The 16865-nt window shown below is 36.4% G+C and overlaps 1 protein-coding gene across 14 annotated transcripts in view; it reads left to right on the top strand.

Moving 5' to 3' along the window:
* The window catches only part of MIPOL1 (mirror-image polydactyly 1), a 195513-nt gene that overhangs the window by 67027 nt on the left and 111621 nt on the right, over positions 1-16865 (top strand). For all 14 annotated transcript variants that reach the window (XR_008466249.1, XM_054200347.1, XM_054200344.1 and 11 more), the window contains 2 exons: positions 4467-4500; positions 4760-4930. Coding sequence is in view for 13 of the 14 variants with exons in the window: in XM_054200347.1 (XP_054056322.1) it covers positions 4467-4500; positions 4760-4930 (205 nt within the window). In the remaining variant the exon portion in view is untranslated. The remainder of the gene's footprint in view (positions 1-4466; positions 4501-4759; positions 4931-16865) is intronic.

Raw genomic sequence — 16865 nt, 5'->3', positions numbered from 1 at the left:
AAAAATATATGGGGTTTTTCTTATCTTTAGTGTAGGAGCAGTTTGTAAGGCAATAAGGATATAATTAATACTTCACAGAGTTTTATGTATGCCATGTTAACACAACAGAAATAGGCAATCTCATGTTAAACAAAACTCTTAAGTCAGGAGAGGAAGATTAAGAACAGTTTCTTTCCTCACTTTGTGATATAGGTAGCTTTGAAGCTACGATTTGCCTCTCCATGTAATTCTTCTCCATCTGAGTTGTGATCATGTTGGTTGCCATCTATGGTAGTCCCCAAGGTCTAGAGTGACTGAGAAATTTCTCCTATTTTTCTACCAAGAGAAATACAAAGCAAACAGAGAAGTTTTTCATGGTAGGACACTGAATAGGTGCAGTTGTTAGTTAACTAAATGGCAGGCAATTATGTTTGAAATAATGATTCTAATAAGAACACTCTTTCCTCTTTATGGCAGAAACCAGTCTTTTGGGTATTTTTGTAGGTAAGGCCAGAGAATGTTATCTAAATAAATTTCTGTAATCTGCATAGTTTGTGCACCATTACTCTGTGGAATTTAGAAGTTGCTAGAGTTTGTCACAGCCTGTAAGTATGACTCAACAACAAGATTAGGGGATTCCATTCCCACAAGAATTAGTGCACAGTTTGATAGAGTCAATGTCTCTCCAGAGCCCATTCTAGGTGTACGTGCATCTGAAATCTTGCTTTGAGCAGCAGTCTCTGAGGAAATTACAAGTGTGCTTCACATTCCCCTAAGAGGCATCATAACTGTGAGCCTTACTCCAGTCTTTCCAATTTCTCCTGTCACTCTTCTAATTTTGTATGTTCCAAGAATAAAGAAAGCAAGAAAGTTTTGTGTGGCCCCAAAATCAAATGAAACTGTGTATAAACTGTTAGCAAAAACTCAAGATCTTTGGGATTAAGGCACTCAAGTCCTGCAGCAAATTAATTATTCTGGTCGACAGACCCAATCAATGACTTTTGGGTTTCTGGAAGAAATCACAGGTAATTAAGCACGTATGAGGCATATTGTTGCATTTTCTGCAGTGGAACCCATAGACAAGCATGTGGCAGGTCTTGGTACGCATGAATCCCTCAGAACACCATCACTTGTTTTCCCGTCAACCTCTTCTGCCTGCTTCACTCGTGTACTGGAAGACCAACTCAGTTTTAAGCATAAGGACAAGACAAGAGAAGAAACTCCATTTCTTGGAGAACATACATACTACCTTCCCCAAAACATGTCATAGCAGAAGGCACTGGACACCCTGGTAATGACAAAAAAGGTACTTGTTCCAAGGAGAGGGTCAGTAACTTTCTTGACTGATAGCAACCTTATTGCTATCGTATAGAGAATAGCAATTGTTGTTGCTGTCAACCACAGTTTGCAAGTTATAATACTAAGGAATGTCTTAAGCCATATCAGACAATGTAAGAAACTTCAAAAATGCCTTGCTCTGTTCCATCAATTTATATTCAGTATTACCTCAGCCCACAGTGACTACATCCATGTGTACAACCTGGCCAAGGTCAGGCTGACCACAGCTCTTCCCTTACCCATATCAGTCCTCTATGTGACAGCACCTTCTAGATAATGTGATATTTCTTTCCCAAAAGAGCAATGGTATGGTACAGAGAAACATTTCCTGTTGCAATTATTAGGTTGGGGGTGGGGTGTGTGGTTTTTTTTTTGTTTGTTTGGGTTTTTTTGGAACAAGTTCTTTGCTGTTTTTGAAACCTTTGGGCATCACAGAACCAAGACAGCAGGATTGCCTCCATCAGGCTCAGCTGTTCTTCTTCTGGTCCACTTATTCTAAGCTTACAGGGTGCTTATTCATGCAGCCATACACATTGCAAACAAGAAATGGTTGAATGGAGCCAAGATTCCTGCCTGGCTCCAGCACTCAGGCTTTTCAGAACATTGGGCATCTTTACTAGCTGTGGTAACATCTCAGCTGAGGTGACAAGACATGCATTTCTATATCTGCCTGGATGTCTGGCATTTTGCAATTGGAGAAATAAGCCAGGACTGTGACTGAGAAAGAGTCAAATTGAGATGCTTCATTCTCAGAAGCAGAGTCAACCCCATTAGGAAATTACTTTTCTCAGCCTCTTTATTCTAAGTAGTTTATTACTGTGGCTGAACGGAAATTTTGTTGCAGTTCACCTTACCACTTCACTAATCCTTTGGAAGGAGCAGAGATGTTGGGATGAGCCATGAGGGACTTTGTTTATATTATTTAATTTTGGAGCTTCTTCTGAAATCTCTGAACTTTTCAAACTACCACACTTAATATATTCTTCCTGATGCTAGTTGTTCAAAAGGTCAAGTTCTCTGCCTCAGACGGGGAGTACATAGGGGTTTGGATTTTTTTAAAGAACGTTGGCTACTTGTGCCACACTCATCAAGTTTTAAAGCACAGGTCACTCCTTCCATCTGCTTTGGACTTACTCCAATCAGAGATCTTTACAAGAGGGTAATATTGAACAGCCTGCCAACCTTTATCAAGCACTTTCGTGCTTTCTTTAGATTAGCAGCTGGAACAATTCTGTTGTCATTAGTTAACTGTAACAACCAAAATTCTTTCAGTCCTCTCAGCCCTAGGGGTTACAGAAGCAGAACGTGTGTAGAACTGGGGGAAAGAGGAATCCTTGGATCATGAGGGATCTAAGGGTCACTTATTGCCTGTGCAACAGCACAGGGAGAGGCAGCAGGGCAAATACACGGCTCTGGATGCTTCTTTTTAAAAAGTCCTCTCACCTAAGGAGATGTATATGCACCTACAGACAGATCCCATGTGCCAGTAGTATCCTGAAAAGCTACACTTATTGTAGAAGTTCCTGTTATTTTTCCCACCCCCGTTTTTCCCTAAGGTGTCTTGCTTACCCAGCCTGTTGGTTGGCTGGGTGATTTTGTTGACCCACACTTTTAGCAGAGTAGAAGTCCTCTGGAGAAGCCAGGTCAGTCCTGCCAATTTACTTTGACAAATACCGTTCCTTTCATTGTGAATACAAACTAGCCGGTGATCCGTTTTTAAGTCCCACATGAAGTGGCACTTAGAGCAATGTAAAAACCTAAAGCAGGAACTCTACAAGGAGACGAGTCAAGGAGACAGTTCTGAGAATTTGGACTTTTAATATGTTCGTTATTTTATGATTTGTGTTACTTTGTGAATACAAGTCAAACCCAGCAAAGGTTAGCCTTTGTTTTGTTTTGTTTAGTTCTGATGCTGATTGGATACATTGGAGTAGTTATTGCTTATGAATTCCATATAAATATACCAGTCGTTGTACACTGATAGTACATTCTGAATTATTTCTAGTTTGTTTAAAGAATTAATTTCTGTACCATTTGATTTCCTATGTCTTATCTAATGTTATCTAGTAAAACTAATGCTTTAATGTAAAAGGTGCTCGTGCTGTCAAGCGCTCTGTGATGTTTGCTAGCTATAGTCTTGGCTTCAGAGCAGCACCTGTCAGAGCACTGTTTAAAAAATGTGTGTAGCTGTTTAGTAGATGTTAAATGATACTATATGTATCTTTTAAAATATCATATGCTAGTGACAGATCTACTTTTAGTACAAGTCACCATTAAGTAAGTAGCAATGGAGTGGTAAGGTAACTTAAATATGCTCATTTTTCCAGAAGAGAGGTCTCTTCTGTTTCAAAATATACATAGGTGTTTTAAATAATGTGCTGTCCTATAACTAACCTTAAGTAAGATAAAATGCATACAATCCCATTTATTAGATTTTTGTGCTATCACTCACTGCTTTTGCACAGACAGTGTTCAATGCTGTATGACTAAATTCCTTGTATTAGCTTTATATTTGACAGGTCAATATAAGGTCTGTTGAACTAAAAAGGGGGGAAAGTGTGTGTGAGGGGGGTGTTCCAGAATTAAATAGGGCCCTCGCAGAGAATTGAATTAGCCTGCTATTTTATGCAAGATATAAAATCAAAATATTTTTAAGGAAACTTGAAGTAGGATTTTTTTCCTCATTTTGGAAGAGAGTGGTGGAAGAAGAATTACTTTAAAATGGGGGGGAAAAAAAAAAACAACCCTCCACAGAAGTCCTGTCCTGTTTCATTTGGGATGCAGTAAAAACAACAAAAATATAATGTCAGGTAAAAGTTGTAAGCCCAGAAATAAATAAAATAAGAGCATCAGTCATTTCTATCGCTGGGGAACTTTCTTCATCTAAGCACATATGAACAATTGATCCTTGTAGTCATATATAGCAGTAAACATTAATAACTTAACAGTCTGAAGTCAGTGCTGAAGATATGGAGCATTATTGAAAGATGGAGTCGAGCAGGTGGCACTTTAATATGTTCAGTGTCATGGTTGACTCTAAAGACTAGTAGAATGAAATTACTTGAGGTTCTAAAGATTTAAAAAGCGAACTCATTTTGCTGCACTAAGGAAATGCTACTGATCAGGCTTTCTGTGTCCCTTTTTTCTAGGCTAGAAAATATTAACCCTGAAGAAAATGACATGGTAAGCCATTCTCTGAGGAGATTTCTTGATGTCAGTCTTATATCTTAGAGGCTTAAGTTCAATTGAGTGGGTTTCAAGAACTAAGATGTGGGAAAAAGAAGAATTGACACACTAATAATGTACATCTTTGCTGCAATATGAAAATTCAATAACTTCACTCAGTCAATTTACAATTCACATGTGCCTATTAATTAAAACCCTATATTAAATAAAATATATTAAAACTTCATGTCTGACTAACATATAATGCTGTTGGTAGACATTACAGGAATTACTGAACAGAATAAACAATGCAGACACAGGGATAGATATACTGAAGAATGGAGCTATAATTCTGAATCGAATACACAGGACCAAAGAACGTAAAAAGAAAATAATAGCTGAGGAAATGAATGCAGTAATAGAACAACGGGATGCTGCTTTGTCTCAAGTAAGTCACTACAAGTATATAATCAATCAATACCAACTTTCTTTTTTCTTTTTTTCTTTCTTTTTTTTTTTCTTTGCTTTTGGGGAACAAAATTATTTTGTTTCCTTTTCTCTGTTGAAAATCTCAGAGAGGCCTTGTAGTAAATGGCTGATTAATGATCAACTGTTTCTTCGTGGTAGCAGTGCCCATTGAAAAGACATCAATGCATTTCATGAGAAAAGGTATTTTTGTATTTTTTGCACCTGATCACTATTTGTCTCCTTTTTTAAAACAAAATAGTTTTCAGTGTATTGACCAACAAAAAAGGCTATTAAGGGCTTCGTTTTGCAGTATGCTGTATTGGTATAATGCATTGGATAACAGTTAACTGGGACTCAAGGATTTGTAAAGGATTATAAGTAGCAAAAATATACATTAAAGGGTACCACATGCAACAATGCAAGCAATTCATCCCTTTGCTGCTTTACATTCAGGAGATAAAAATCAGCATGTGGTCCTTGACTCAAAGTCTTTCACTTCTGCGACATGACTTGAAAGAAGCTGGGGTCCTTTTTCTACTCAGATACTCATTCCTTGCAATTTCCTATTTTCAAAGAACAATATTGTCTTCAATCTCTTCACCATGAAGAGAGTTGCCTTACTTTTCTCATCTTGTGGAAGAGTTTTTCTGTTGTTTTGGTTTTCCTCACGGTTTTCTTGCCTGGATTTAAACCTAGATTTAGCTCAATAGGAACAGGCTGTAGGGAGAAGTCTTACAAGTAGGGGATATATCTCCTGGGAAAACAAGATTTTAGACTGAATGAAACTCCTCATTATTCATCCCAGGCGAGAAATTTCATCTGACTTTTCCAATATTGAAAATTTATATTTTTAATGTAACTTGCCAAAGTTAGCCCACATCTAACTAATTTCTATTAGATTTAAAGTCAGGTTTGTGATCTTGAGTGGTATTGATAATGTTGATTGGATTTATGCTGTATTGAGGAGATTCCTGGTAAAAGAGTCTCTTCTACACACCATGTAATTTTCACTTTTTCGCAGTCGTTGTTTTTGCGTTCTCTCCTACTTTAACCTTGAAAGCCCCATCTGCCTGGTGCTTAAACTATTTTGTGTGTCTACCCAGGATGCACTGCAAGGGATGTTAATGTTGAAAGATGTTAATGTTGGAACTTTGCTTTTTCAGCCTACTTTCTTTTGCTTTTATAATAATGAGGAGCAGCGTAGCTATTGGGAAACATCCAACAGTCCTGCCAAAATTTTATGTTCATTTTTCTTTGCACAGGGCATTTAAAAGTGAGCAGCTTATAAGAAAGAAGCTTTCAGCAAAAGAGAAGGATCTATTGATATTTTTATTTTTGTTTTGTCAGTTTTTGCCTCTTTGTTGAAGGGGACTTTCAGGAATACTTGGACCATGAAACTTTTATGAATGTCAGAAGAATGTCATTGTATGGCATTTTAATATACATTTTAACTGAATTGATTTTTAATCTGCCTGTTTAAGTAGTAATCTTTTCCAAGTAATCAGCTTGGAAATTAATAAAGATAATTATTATATATAGTAATGGTTCAAGTGCTACAACTAACAAAGCCATCTTTAGGCCTGTCAGCAAAAAGTACAGTTAATGTTAAGTACACAGTGCAGCTGAAAAAATAAATGAATAAAATAATAAATCCGCTCCAAATGAAAATTTAAATATTTGGTATTAAGCTGTACTGCCGTGATACCATTTACAATTTATAATAACATTGTTTGAAATTAATTATTATTAATAGAACTCTATTGATCATGTGTTGTGTTTTCACATACGCGATGCTTTTATGGCTGTAACTCTTGAATCTAGAAAATAGGTCCTTGGAATTGAAGCTACCATTTCAACCTGCGTTTCTCACTTGATGATTCCTTGGGAATTCGTACTGTACTGGAATTATTAGTAGTCTTTTGTTAACATTGCAGTAGCAGTAGTTATTACAGTGCTAACAGCAAGAACAGTAGGAGAGGGATTCCTACATTAGACCACAAAGGGACTAGATATAATTCAGCGGATGTATATGCTTAGCATAACAAATGCAAATTATTGGAAGTAAGACCTGAGGTTGCCTCAGACATTCATAACATCTGGAAGTTAAAATCTTTTTCTTTTTGGTGGAGGTGACATCAAATATGGGGGAGGGCATTGATGAGAAGGGGCTGAGACAAAGTGTAAATAGAGTAAACCATTAACATGCAGTGACTATCCTCTGGAAAAGGCATTTTTAAAGTTCAGAGGTAATTGGGCAATGGAAACTAAATGCTTCATGACACATTGTGTGAACACCATGTTGCACTGCTCCTGATTGCTGTTGTATGGTGCTGGAGACAGCAATGCCATTTGAGTGACCACCATAACCAGTTCCATATGACAGAGAACTGCATATACAATAATAAGGGTTGGGACTTGACTGTATTTAATGAAACTGCACCTGTTATCCTTCTTTATGGTTTTCTTCACAATAGCCTGGAATTTGACAATTGAACTCAGTGAACATAAGTAGTACCTAGCGGTAAGAAACAATAACTCAAAAGTCTTCACAGCTCCAACACATTGCGTCGATTTCAAGTAGGTTACATTCCTAGAGAATGGACATTCTATAAACTGTGCATTTCCTATGACCAAAGAAATACAGATTACTTTCAATGAGTCTTTGAAATGCAGTTTTGCAATACTTGTTCTCGTAGTCATAGTATTAAGTTGCGTTTAACTGGACTGCTGTTGCAGCATACTTGACAACGGTTAGCTAGTTGCGATTCTTCTATTTGAATTTTACTTGAATAAATTTTTTATTCTTAAAAAAAATCAAGAGCACTGTCCATGTCTTGGAAAGGTCATGAAAATGTTTCTTTTGAGCCGTAACACCCAAGAACAGCATATTTTTTTGAGATTTCAAACATGAATGTTACTTCTTACTACGAAGCAGATAGAGGCACTTCTATCACTATATTGAGCTGTGTATGTAATCTTAGATCATTCACTAGATTGCTGAGCAAATATGCAAACTACTTTTTGTATGTGCAAAAACAAATAAAATGGTATAAACTCAAATATTTGATACTACTTTTAGTATGTATTTTCAAGTGAATAAAAAACAAACAACTAAAGCATGGCTAAACATTGACATCCATCTTCTCCTGTATCAACCCCCTTAAAAAAACAAACTCAACTGTTTGGTTGTATTTGCTAAGATATGCTTGTTAGTGAACAGATATTGTGTTATACTGGGGACCTTGAGTCTGTTTTATGACTGACTTTGAAAGGAAAGTGGAGAAAGATGCTGACTGTTGTGAGAAATAGAACACCAGTTTCTTCTCTGTAATGATCGGGTTTGTCTTAACCTCTTCAAGGAAAAAAACTTATTTGTCCTGTTGGTTGTACTACAGTTCTGCCTTTATTCAAAAGTCTTTCTTGTTTGAGTAATCCAATTAGTGATAGACATTTAATAAAGATTACATATGGCATGGTCACATTGTGTGATCTTCATAAAATACTTCAAAAAAAGTGGTTTCCAGCAGGAGGCAATACAGTGCAATGTCTCAAACTAGCAACCACCTATTAACCACATCACACCTTATGGACAGGAATGTTAATATGTTACAGGGTTGGCAGCTGAAGCTGAGAACTTAAGTAAGTCATTACAATTACTTTTCTTCTGGTTTAGAGAAGAAAGGGGACCTTTAATTGATACAGCTTGAAGGAAGTGATTTTTTAAAGCTAAGTGATGGCTTACAGTTCAGGAGAACATGTGTTTGATACGTTGTCGGTCCTAACTTCAATTTTGTAAATATTTTTTTAATTGGGAACAGTCAGTTCTATACAGAGTTTTAAATATTAAAGGTGTAGAATTTGTTGTTAAGGAAAAACAGTGGTTTCATGGCTGGCAAAGTATCGTCTGTAGTACACTGATCTTGAAGCAATAACATAACTGGCAAGCAAACCTGGTTTTACAGCTTTGAATAGTTTGATCACATCCTGCTGTGCAGGAACATGCTTATGACTGTTCATGTAAAAAATTGGCATGCACCCAGTTGCTCATCTAAGGGAAGTTTAAGTACCTTTCTCCATTTTGAGGCACCGTTTGGCAGCAGGCAGCAGTTTATCGTCATTGAAAACAAAGATGAGAAGCACTATGCTTGACTGCCCATCATTATCAGTTTCGACTAATGACTAATAACTGGCAAATGTCTGTGCTTACAACAAGCCAGCTTCTTGTTAACTTTTTTTGTACATTCTACTCAAGCATTTTCCCTCCTTTTACACCAAATAAGGTGTAGAACTCCGTGTTATCTGTGATTCACAGAGCATTAAGGCATTCTCAGCACACATGAGTGAACAGGTCTTACTGAAGTGATAAACCCAAGAACTGCATGAAGTGTGAAACCAACAGAAGCACATATAAATGAAAAAATTATTTACAGATCTTGAGCCCCTAATTGGGGAATAGTCAGGTGACTGGTTACAATGCCTCATAACTCTCTAATCTTAGGATAGAGGTGATTCCTTTGCAACTCAAGCTCCGGCTTGGGATGTTATTTTTAGTAATTCAAATTAGCAGTTCAGTTTTAAACTCTGTGTTTTGGTGCCCTTTGATACTTCCTGGTTAAGGATACCAATCGAGTTCTTGGGTGGCAGGAGCACATTTGACAGTGACCTTCTAGCTGCTGTGCCAGGATGCTTCCTCTGTTACCTTTTCCCTTTTGCCACTGATATTTGGGAACAGGAAAATGCAGGACACTATATTCACAGTTGTTTGTGAACCAGGCAGCTGCTGTGGGGTACTGATGATTTTGGTCATGGGCTTATTTGAGGAGGGAAGTGAAGGTAAAGGAGATGTTTATTGTAATTTGAGCATCTAAGGGCCATGCTGGTTCACTCTTATGGCTGGTTTCCTGTGGGCAGGCAACAGCAAATTCCTGTTGCCCTCATTTGCTGTGCTTTTCTCTGAGAGGTAGCAGATGAGTGGCCATGGGGAAATTACTTGCCAGCAGGATGGTTAAACAGAGAAAGAAAGCAATAGGGATATGGAATAAAATATAAAATAATTTAAAAAAAAAATTAATTTGAGATTTGACATTAAATGTTGCACTGTGACTGCAGGGAGAAAAGAAACAAGAGCTGGAGAGAAACGGTTGTCAGTTTTATTAGCATTCACATCACTGGCCTCAGATAAACCTCACAGATGTCTCTTCTTTGGAGGTAATGCTGAGTAAGAGATCCTGAAGTAAGATGACAAAAAGCCAAATTATATGAGTAATTGTTGTGATTAGCCATATAGTTTTCCATTTGGTTGTGTTGCTTTATAATGGTGCTTTATAATATCACATTTCATTTCCTGTGTTCCTAAATAAAGATAACCCTTTGAAAATTTGACTAAATCCGTGTTTTAGGAAGTCCATGTTATACCGAACATGGTTAAATCTATGTTTTCTTCACTGCTTCTGAGAATAAACTAAGTGAATCTCATCAGTTACAGAATTTTCACTGAGCCAAACAGAGCCAGTAACTGCTGTAGTTGGGAGGCATGGAGTAAAATTATTGGGAATGAAGCTGAAGAGCATCAAGAATCTTTTGCATCTCACAAAAGGACAGGTTCTTCCCTACTTGGCTGCTTACTTCTTCTAAAAACAAACGTAGCTTGAAAAATTATAATAATTCTTTTCTTTTTGAGACAGCTAGGTATGCTCTGACTCTCTACCTCAGACATATTTGTGCTAGCTGGAGCGTGAATATTTTCCAAGGGAATACTCAGTTAAATATTTGGCTATGTTCAGAAGATGTATAAAGTATTTTTTTTCTTCTGAAGTAGGAATTTTAGTCCACTGGAGGCTAAAATTAGAGAACTGGCCAAACAGAATCCTCATGATACATTGGGTTTTCTGATTTGGTAGAATGTTCCCCAAAAGAAAAACACCTGTTTAATCTTTCGTCATGGTGTGCTGTTTTCTTTGATGACTGTATGTAACTCTCAGTTCTCAAGGCTTTTAGAAAGCTGAGGAGAGGCACAATGTTCAGACAGCATGACAGGAGAAGGTTTGGGGACATAACACATCTGTGTCAGTTGGGCTCTTGCGTTGATATATCAGAGGTTGTGATTTCTCTGTAGGCAGAAATCTGTTAGTAGGGCATGAAACTCACTTTGATTTCACTGGAGTCAGCATTTCACTAGTGAAAGTGAGTATTCTGCAGCTTACTCCTTAATTTGACTTCAGCAAGGCTTTGGTTGCATGAGGGCTTGTAGTTTTTGAGTTAATGCTTCTCACAGCTGGTAGTGCAGGTCAGCTGGTAGGTCATTAGTGTGAGGGAGAGGAGGATCTGAAGGAAATTACCCTAAGGAGGTCTTATACCAAATTTTTGTATTTAATTCATGAATGCTAGGTATGAGTAAATATGTAAAAGTTAATGCAATGTTTCCTTGAAGAGGCGGATTATGGTTTGTCTTTTTGAACTTCTGAAGCAAATTTTTAATTGATACTACTTTTCTTCTTTTCACTGCCATAAGGTTTTGGCTGAATGATGCCCTGAGACACATCATTGTTTGCATTGTTAAATCACCTGTTGTTCCTCTGCAAACAGTGTGTTGTGCAGAATTCAGAAAATACATGTCTGCATAGTATTTGAGGGCATGATCAAGCTTTGTGTCTTTAATTGTCAACTTTAATGAATTTTCAGTTAAACATTCATCTTCTCTTCAGTACCTAGAAACTCCTCACCACTTTGAAAATGACAGTAAATTTGCATGCAAGCTTGTTTGATTAATTGCTATTTGACTCATCTATCATGGTGCTAAGCTCTAGGTTCATACAGCTTAGTCTTCCAAACCAATTTCTAGAATTAATTTAAATATTTAATGTCAAAACCCTAGGATGAAGGCAAGACAAAATGTTTTGTATACTTATTGATTGCCTGTTTCAGTACAACAACACATAGAGGAAATTTCCAATGTGATACAAGCAGAATTCAAACAGTATTCCCTCTGAAGAGACTGATTCGCTGTGCATGCCGTAAGTTCTATAGGTACCAAAATTATTGTAGAGGTATATAAAGTAAGTTTTCCGTGGTACTCAACAATTCACAGTTTCAAGTTAGGTACTGAGCATTGAATCAAATTTCAGTTTGCTTACCTGTTGGATAAAATGTCTCTCATTTTCTTAAAAATTAAAAAAAAATAAATCCCTCTGTGTGTTTCATATTAAAAGCTGGTTTTCTTAGGCAACTTTCTAATAAGTCTTTCTGCAAAAATACTTTATTTTGGATACCCAGATGAGTTTGTGTAAAAATTCTTTTGATAGGTGACAAACAAGATTTTTGCATCTCATATTTACATTTCATGGGGAGTCTGAAAAGGTTAATATGTCTGACCTGTGTGTTCATTTCCCTCCTTGCTTTTACCCACTTGCCATTTCTTGAATGTTCACAATTGCAACTTTGTGATTGATTATGTCTGTATTAGCAAGTAGTGTGAACAAATAGGAATTGATCTGGAGTATGAAATAGTTCTCAGCCCCTGACATCCACATTAACATGTTTGGCAGGAGTGTTTTTTGTTAGGGGTTCAGGGTGGTTTTTTTGGTTGGTTTTTACTTTGGACTAGCTTTCGTCAGCTCCTATGAACCGAATACTCATTCGTGTCAGAATGCACTAGGTGCATTCCTGGAGTGCATCTTTGAGTTTGCTTTAATCAAAAAAGGGATCCAGTTCATGTTCTCAGATAGTCACTCCATGGTGCAAAACTCAGCCTAAGAAGTAGAGGCAGGTGAGAGAAATTACAAATTGCACCCCCTATGCAAAGTAGTGTGCAAATGGTGTTTCGTCAGTGAAAAGTTCTGAGAGTTATTGAGAATCATGGAGAACTTTTATCTAAAGTTCAAACCTTCATTACTTACAAGTATAGAAATGGAAAAAAATCCATTTAATTCAAGAAAAAAATTTTTTAAATGATTACATAAATCTTTGCTAGTGTATTACATGAAATTAAGGATAAAAATGAGATGACTTCAAGAAGGAGAATCAGATTTATTAAATAAAATAAAAATAAACAACTAAAGGGAAGTAAAAGCTATTGGTGTTCTTGGAAGTATTCCAGTACATTTGTATTCAGCCTGTTTACTTTGAAAATTGTTAGACTACTTTATATACAGACTTTTCTGGTGAAGATTTTTGAGCTGTCCACAAGATATAAATGAACTTGTTTCCTTCAAGGAGAAATAGATTTTGAACCAGTAGCGTAGATCGCCAATAAAATGACACACAGAATATAAAATTTGGATTTAATTGGGCAGTGGAGATATCTTCAAAAATAGCAGCTAAACTGTATTGTTGATAGTGCCACTACCACAACATCAGTAGTTGACTAAGAATACTGTGGGAAATGGAATAAGAAGAATGAATAGACCTGCTTTTTGTTGATTTCTCCCCCCCCCCGCCCCCCCAGAGTCCCTAAAATGAAATATTGCAATGCTAAAAGACAGGTCAATACCCTCTGCAGTCATTCTTGTGATTCAACATATGTGTTAAGCTGTAAAGAGAGGTGGTGAGTAAGGAAGTTTAGGTCTGCCAGTAACAGAGGATGTAAGGAAAAATTATTGTAATGATGATAAGCGGATTACTCATTTTCAACAGAATGGTAGATGATTGTGACTGAAATGTAGGACTTAATAAATGTTTTTGTTACTTCAATTTCTTTCAAGATTTTTAATTGCTTTTAAATGAACAGGTAACCATTACCACAAGAGCAATTTTGCCTCTTCCTTTGGTCTGGACATTGTGACCTTTTTTTTTCAGTTGTGAAGCCACTAATCAATTTCTGGAAGTCTGCAGGCTTGATGAAGTTATTTTACATATTCTGGTCTAAAATGTGTAGTGGCCCTGGCAAAAAAAAAGTGGAACAAGAAAATCTATCAATATTCTCTTTATGAAAGAAAGATTTCGCAGTAGCATTAACTTATCTACATCTCATTCACCAAGTATGCCTACATTTGTTTGTTGTATGGCTTTACTGTTTCGTGCCTCAGATGGTGAGTATCTAGGATTTACCCTCTTTTCCATGTTCTGTTTATTCACTGTTAATTATTTTTCAAGCTGAGTTGCTTGAGAACGAGAAAAATTTAGCTTCTATTACCCTCTATTGGAAATGAAGGACAGGCTTTCCTATTACGTGTGATCTGCGTGTGATTGTAAGATGTTGTTGTCAGGGAACTTGTTAATGCTTTCTCATGTTAATATTTTGTTGTCATTCTTTTCAGTAGTGTTTTTTAAGTATTTATTGTTGCGTGTGCTGTGGGTATACACAAACTCAGCACAAAAGATCGTTTTCTGATTTATAGTTTACTTTTGTATTGAAAATACTTTTTTTAAATGACACAATTCAAATATGTAGAAATATGTAAAGACCTTTAAGAAGCTGTTATTGCGTAAAAAGTATTATATTTCTAGCTATAACAAAAAAAATTAACTGGATGAAGAACAGTATTAAATCATAAAGGTATGACAACTTTTTGCAATTCTGTGTTTGTTATCAGAAATACAGAATACAAGTGGCTAACTACAGCATATCTTATTGGTATAATGTACTGATGCAGGGTAATTGGCAGTAGTGCTTCTGCATGTATACTTTATATTGTTGATAACAGAATTGATACTATCTTTTGGGGAGGGGGTGGGGTTAATATTACCTCTAGTTAATGAATTAGCAGCTACAAACATGTAAATCTATTAACCAAAGTTCTGCTGCATGTTACTGGGTCATCTTTCAGTTATGCTGACTTGCTTATTTCTGTAACATCTGTAGCAGTAACATCTTTCTCTGACATCTGCATAAATATTACCAAATTTTAGATAAAACCCAAAGAACAGAGTAAAGCTCTGTGTCAGAAGAATGGCTGTGAACACTTTGCTCCTAGTCATCTCATGAGATGACTTGTCACCAACAGGTAAGATTTCCTTCCAAGTCATGTTGTAATCATGATGATGAATTTCATACCTCAGACAGAGATTGTATTACAGATCCCAGAAATGTTAGAAAACAATAGATTTCACTCTTTTTTTTGCCTGAAAGAGCTCTGCTGGGTAGTGTTTGGAACAGAAGTGAACACCAGCCCTCCTGTGAGTTTACTTCCTTCATCTTCTGTAGCTTAGAGACAAAAGTATTCTTTCTCAATCTGCAAGCATTTTTTCAGCCTCGTTGCTTGAGGTCCCATTCACAATCAAAATATTAGGACTGTAACTGAACCTCAGTCTGCAAAACTATTCTTGAAATGCTCACTGTGAAAATGAAAGCAACCAGTGCCAGCCTCCTAGAAGAAACAGCAAAATCCTTGTTAATCCCTTGTGCTAAGTAGTCATATCAGCCTGCTTTCTACTGTAGGGCTATCCAGCAGCTGTGTTCTCGATACATGTTCCCTTTATGTCATGTGTGTTGTCTTCTATGGTATCCAGACACTTCTCAGCAGTAGTCATGCATTTACCCATTTTGTTTGTTTTGGCAGGCAGGCCCATCACTTTGCTTTCAGAAGTTGTCATAACATTCTTCTGTCTTTGTGTTTTTCTTAATTTTTTTCTGCTTAGGGTGTCCTACCCTCTACACATGAGGGATGGAATTGTCAGGAAGCTTTGAGGTGGATGAGAGCAATGTTGGTAATTGCATGTGTCAAAGGCAGCTGATTTTAGCTTTAAGGGTTTCTGCGTTTCAGTGACATATCAGAAAGCTTCTAGGTGGCTGTTAATTCAAACCGCACGGTCATTCTTCTTGAGATGCGTGCATCTATTTGGGTAGCTAGTCACATCAATCCCTGTAAAACACTTCAGTGAAGCTAAAACTAAATTTTGTTACAGAAGTAAAAATCTTCAGATTCAACCACTACTTAATATTTGAAAAGTCTTATTCATGCACTGTAATCATGCAGACATTTCTCAGTGTTACTGAAGCTGAGCAATACATAATTTCTAAATGTTTTGTTTTAGTTTTGCAGAGCTTTTGTTTACTTTCTTAAACATGTCTTTGTGGGGTATCTTTGTCTTATGTGTATGATTCATTTTAAGCTTGTGCAAATCTGATCAATTTCTTGATTTTTTTAAAAAATATTTTTATACTGCTTTTTGGTACATTTGAGCAAATTTGAAAATATGTCTGAAATATAAATTTTATACATTTACTGTTACCTAGATCTCTGTACTGGTGAGAAAAAAAAACTGATTTCACAGTAATATTTGAAGATTTATAATTAGTTACTCCATTTTCACACTTATTCTGAGACTTTTAAAACACTGATATTAATATTGCTTTCAGAGAGTTGTAATCAAAGTTTCCTAAAAAACATGTTGATTCCAGGAAGAAAGAGCAAATACTACTGATTCAGGTCATTTATTCAAAAAGTATTTCTCATCCCTCACATATCTGCAGAGCTTTGTGCTTTCACCTACCTAGTTAGCCGATTTAGTTTGTTATAATCTCTAGTTTAAAGTACCTTTTACTACACATTAAAGGAGTTTTGGGAGAAAGCATTCCACAACAAAAAATTGAAGAACTGCCAGTTAAGCAATTGATGGCTCAATTGAGAGTACGGTATTTATCAGGACAAACAGACAGTGTGTACTACGAGGAACACCTGCAACCCCGTGATTACAGTATCTGAATAAAGAGATTAAAAATCTGTGGCATCTATACAGTGACGCATGATACTGTTTTCTCAAATAATGCGATCATATTTAAAAATGGACAAGAAGTATTCCTGCCCTTTTGTGCACTAAGTGCCAATTTAACGTTTAGGCGATAGTCTTGTTTGCATATGGATTTTAAGAAAATCCATTGAAGACTATTTGAAAACCAGCTCATTAGAATGACAGATTGTTTACCAAATTTTGTTTTCCTCTCAGCTAATATTGGTTACGTTCAATTAAACAAGGCT

This window comes from Rissa tridactyla, chromosome 4 (genome assembly GCF_028500815.1).
Source record: "Rissa tridactyla isolate bRisTri1 chromosome 4, bRisTri1.patW.cur.20221130, whole genome shotgun sequence".
In the NCBI taxonomy this organism is placed as follows: domain Eukaryota; kingdom Metazoa; phylum Chordata; class Aves; order Charadriiformes; family Laridae; genus Rissa; species Rissa tridactyla.
Note: the sequence above shows the minus strand (reverse complement) of the source record. Positions and strands in the feature narration are given on the sequence as shown.